The sequence below is a fragment of the Physeter macrocephalus genome, chromosome 14 (genome assembly GCF_002837175.3).
Source record: "Physeter macrocephalus isolate SW-GA chromosome 14, ASM283717v5, whole genome shotgun sequence".
Lineage (NCBI taxonomy): Eukaryota > Metazoa > Chordata > Mammalia > Artiodactyla > Physeteridae > Physeter > Physeter macrocephalus.
Window position 1 is genome coordinate 115,575,124 of NC_041227.1, and position 4,972 is coordinate 115,580,095.

General features: G+C 47.6%; 2 protein-coding genes across 6 annotated transcripts in view; one reads left to right on the forward strand and one right to left on the reverse strand.

Annotated features, from left to right (window-relative positions):
- Window positions 1–2: 2 nt before the first annotated feature.
- MIEN1 (migration and invasion enhancer 1) lies at window positions 3–1,147 on the reverse strand (the record flags this gene model as incomplete). Its single annotated transcript, XM_028498109.2, has 3 exons — window positions 703–1,147; window positions 502–599; window positions 3–142 (listed from the first exon to the last, which is right to left on the reverse strand). Coding segments are annotated over exons 1-3 (327 nt in total), but the record flags the coding sequence as incomplete, so codon positions are not given.
- GRB7 (growth factor receptor bound protein 7) overlaps window positions 437–4,972 on the forward strand; it is a 20,664-nt gene continuing 16,128 nt past the window's right edge. For 4 of the 5 annotated variants that reach the window (XM_028499512.2, XM_055090325.1, XM_055090322.1 and 1 more), the window contains exon 1: window positions 437–571. The gene's annotated coding sequence lies outside the window, so the exon portion shown is untranslated. The remainder of the gene's footprint in view (window positions 572–4,972) is intronic. The other variant, XM_028499511.2, reaches the window with a different exon arrangement.

The window sequence follows — 4,972 nt, forward strand, 5'->3', positions numbered from 1 at the left end:
GAGATGATGCGTTCATTGTAGGGGCAGGGTGAACCAGGGGTCTTTCCAGCATGACAAGTACTCACATCTTTCTCATAAGGAAAGCCTCCATTCTCCAGCTTGGAGAACACCAGCTGTCCATTGATTTCGATCTCAAAGGCCCCTGGTATTAAATAAACGGATGAAAGAACTGTATGCTGAGAACAGGCAAAAGTCAGGGGAGGCCCTCCACACTCCTTAGACTTAACACAGGCTCCTCCTTGTCCTTCACGGGCCCCATCCGCTTCCTTTCAACTTGGCTTCGTAACTCAATAGAGGGTTCCCTCCCCTCCAACCCTACACTTCAGTCTCACCCATTTTTCCCAACAGGCTTCATCTGTAACCCCCCCCTCACTCAAGTTGCATGGACATTTTACTATGTGCCAGACACTGCTGGACACTATAAAACAGCCAGTGCCAGAGCTAGAAAGTGGTAGAGCTGGGATTTAGAACACTGACTCAGCAGGTGTTCTGCGGCCTCACCTGTGCCCCCCAGGCGCGACTCGATCTCGATGCCAGGATACTGCGCCTTCACGGCACTCGCCAGCTCCAGGTAGGTCGCCTCGAAGCCGCAGGGTTCACTAGGGAGAAGATACCTGAGGTCCGCTTGGGTTTGGGGGACGGTACCTCCGATGGACCCACCCTCCTCCGGCCCGGATTCCCCCACTGGCCGGACCCCCTCACCAGTACTCAACCACGATGCGGACCCCACTGCCCGGTTCGACCTCCTCGGGAGGGGGCGCTACGGACGCCGGCCCTGTCTCCCCGCTCATTACTGCCGGCTCCCCACAGCAACTGCTTCCGGGTGTGACGCGACGCCGCAGGCACGTGACGGGACGGGGCCGCGCGTTACATCCGGGCGCCCCCTTCAGGCGGCTGCTGCTGCTTTGTTTTGACACTGTCACCAGCTGGAGAGCTGGGCTGGGAGGATGGGTCCAGACCAACTTTCCTGGCCTGCATTCTCAGCGCCCCGACTTGCCCTGCACCTAGTGTCCGCTGGACTTCACGGTCTTATTTAATCTAATGACATGTCTTAGACTGCAAAGCGCTTTCCAGTTTACAAAAGGAAGAGAAAGTGGGGCAAGCGGACCCAGGGCCTGGGGTTGGCTGATGGTATGGAGTAGTTGCCATTTCTCACTAGCTGATGGCATTTTATTTTATTTTATTTTATTTTTAATTAATTAATTAATTAATTATTTTGGCTGCGTTGCTGCCCGCGGGCTTCCTCTAGTTGCAGCGAGCGGGGCTACTCTTCGTTGCAGTGCGTGGGCTTCTCATTGCAGTGGCTTCTCTTGTTGCGGAGCACAGGCTCTAGGCGCGTGGGCTTCAGTAGTTGTGGCACGTGGGCTCAGTAGTTGTGGCTCGTGGGCTCCAGAGCGCAGGCTCAGTAGTTGTGGCGCACGGGCTTAGCTGCTCCTCGGCAGGTGGGATCTTCCCAGACCAGGGCTGGAACCTGTGTCCCCTGCATTGGCGGGCGGATTTTTAACCACTGCACCACCAGGGAAGTCCCACTGATGGTATTTTAAACCACTCCATAGTTACACACTCAGGTACTTCTCTTAAGCTCTAAACTGCAGGCACAGTCTGGGCAGTCGCCGCCAGTCTTCTGCCTTCTGGAACCTTAGGCTTTGATGCTTCGATTTCGCAGGCTCTATGCTGCCATCGCGTGCATCCAGTTCCTGCACCTCCCTTTCTCATCCTAGCCCCGCTACAGAGCTGGCTTCTTTATTCCCGTTTGTAACTCTAGAAATGGAGGCTGTCTCCCTGCCTCTTCTCTCCTTGGAGTCTCACCATAATATCCTCACATTCATTTTTAAACAATTCAATGACTTATAGAGTTGTGCAGCCATCACCACACATTTCCACCAACATGAAAAAGTCCCACCTGTGTATTTGCAGTCAATCCAGCGCCCAGCTCCAGCCCTAAGCCACCACTGATCTGCTTTCTGTCTATAAATTTGCCTCTTCTGGATATTCTTATAAATGAAATAATATGCAGTCTTTTGCTTCTGACTTCTTCCACTCCGTTTAAAGTTTTTGAGGTTCATCCATGCTGTAGCATGTACCAGTAGTCTGTTCCTTTTAGTTGCTGAGAAATATCCCAATGTATGGATGTACTGTTTTATTTATCTGTTCAATACCAGTTGATGGACATTTTGAGTTTCCAGTTTTGGGCTGTTTTGAGTAATGCTGCTATGAATGTTCATGTAAGTGTCTTTGTATGTGCATGTGTTTTTACTTGGGTAGATTCCTACGAGTAGACTTGCTGGGTTGTATGGAAAGTTTATGTTTATCTTAAGAAACGGCCAAACTGTTTTTCAAAGTGGCTGCACCATTTTACATTCCTACCAGCAATATATATATGACAATTTGTTTCCTCATATCCTTGTCAAGACTTGTTGTCTGTCTCTTTCATTATAGCCATCCTGATGGGAGTGAGGTGGTTTTAATTTGCATCGCTCTAATAACTAATGATCTTGAGCACCCTTTCATGTGCTTATGAGCCACTCATATATCTTATTTGGAAAAACACTTATTCAAATCTTTTGCTCATTTTTTAAAACATCTTTATTGGAGTATAATTGCTCTACAATGGTGTGTTAGTTTCTTCTGTATAACAAATGAATCAGCTATACATATCCATATATCCCCATATCCCCTCTCTCTTGCATCTCCCTCCCACCCTCCCTATCCCACCCCACTAGGTGGTCACAAAACACCAAGCTGATCTCCCTGTGCTATGCAGCTGCGAGCTATCTGTTTTACATTTGGTGGTGCATATGTGTCAATGCTACTCTCTTACTTCGTCCCAGTTTACCCTTCCCCCTCCCCGTGTCAAGTCCATTCTTTATGTCTGCGTCTTTATTCCTGTCCTGCCCCTAGGTTCATCAGAACCTTTTTTTTTTAAATTCCATATATATGTGTTAGCATACGGTATTTGTTTTTCTCTTTCGGACTTACTTCACTCTGTATGACAGACTCTAGGTTCATCCACCTCACTACAAATAGTTCAATTTCGTTTCTTTTTATGGCTGAGTAATATTCCATTGTATATATGTGCCACATCTTCTTTATCCATTCATCTGTTGATGGACACTTAGGTTGCTTCCATATCCTGGCTATTGTAAATAGTGCTGCAGTGAACATTGTGGTACATGTGTCTCTCTCTCTCTTTTTTTTTTCATTCATTAATTAATTTATTTATTTTTGGCTGCGTTGGGTCTTCGTTGCTGCGTGCGCGCTTTCTCTAGTTGTGGTGAGCAGGGGCTACTCTTTGTTGTGGTGCGTGGGCGTCTCATTGCAGTGGCTTCTCCTGTTGTGGAGCACGGGCTGTAGGTGCACGGGCTTCAGTAGTTGTGGTGTGCAGGCTCAGTAGTTGTGGCACATGGGGTTAGTTGCTCCATGGCATGTGGGATCGTCCCTGACCAGGGCTCAAACCCGTGTCCCCTGCATTGGCAGGCGGATTCTTAACCACTGCGCCACCAGGGAAGTCCACATGTCTCTTTTTGAATTATGGTCTTCTCAGGGTATATGCCCAGTAGTGGCATTTCTGGGTCATATGATAGTTCTATTTTTAGTTTTTTAACGAACCTCCATACTGTTCTCCATAGTGGCTGTATTAATTTACATTCCCACCAACAGTGCAAGAGGGTTCCCTTTTCTCCACACCCTCTCCAGCATTTGTTGTTTGTAGATTTTTTGATGATGGCCATTCTGACAGGTGTGAGGCGATACCTCATTGTGGTTTTGATTTGCATTTCTCTAATGATTAGTGATGTTGAGCATCCTTTCATGTGTTTGTTGGCAATCTGTATTTTATTTCCATTTCTCTAGGAAGTGGGTCAAAAAGGATCTTGCTGTGATTTATGTCATAGAGTGTTCTGCCTATGTTTTCCCCTAAGAGTTTTATAGTGTTTGGCCTTACATTTAGGTCTTTAATCCATTTTGAGTTTATTTTTGTGTACAGTGTTAGGAAGTGTTCTAATTTCGTTCTTTTAACTTTTCATTGCCGTGCGCAGACTTCTCAGTGCGGTGGCTTCTCTTTTTGCGGAGCATGAGCTCTAGGCGCGCAGGCCTCAGTAGTTGTGGCTCGCGGGCTTCAGTAGTTGTGGCACGCAGGGTCTAGAGCGCAGGCTCAGTAGTTGTGGCGCACGGGCTTAGTTGCTCTGCGGCATGTGGGATCTTCCCGGACCAGGGCTCAAACCCATGTCCCCTGAATTGGCAGGCAGATCCTTAACCACTGCACCACCAGGGAAGTCCCCTTCTGTTCATTTTAAATAGGGTTGTTTGTCTCTTCAGTGTTGATTTTTAAGAGTTCTTTATATACAGTTGGCCCTTGAACAACAACACAGGTTTGAACTGCATGGGTCCACTTATATGTGGATTTTTTAAAGTACATAATACAGTACTACATGATCCAAGGTTGATTGAATCTATAGATGGAAACTGGATAGGGAGGGCTGGCTGTAAAGTTATACTCAGATTTTCAACTGCTCAGGGGTCGTCGGTGCCCCTAACCCCTGTATTGTTCAGGGGTCAATCCTATTCTGGATACAAAGTCCGTAATCAAATATACGACTTGCAATTATTTTCCTCCAGTCTTCCACAGGTTTTTTTTTTTTTAATTTTCTTTTTAAAAAAATTTATTTCTTTTATTTATTTACTTTGGGCTGTGTTGGGTCTTCGTTGCTGCGTGTGGGCTTTCTCTAGTTGTGTTGACGGGCTTCTTGTTGCAGTAGCTTCTCTTGTTGTGGAGCACGGGCTCTAGGCGTGCAGGCTTCAGTAGTTGTGGCACAGGGGCTCAGTAGCTCTAGGGCCTGCGGGCCCTAGAGCGCAGGCTCAGTAGTTGTAGCCCCCGGGCCTAGCTGCTCTGCAGCATGTGGGATCTTCCCGGACCAGGGCTCGAACCCGTGTCCCCTGCATTGGCAGGTGGATTCTTAACCGCTGCGCCACC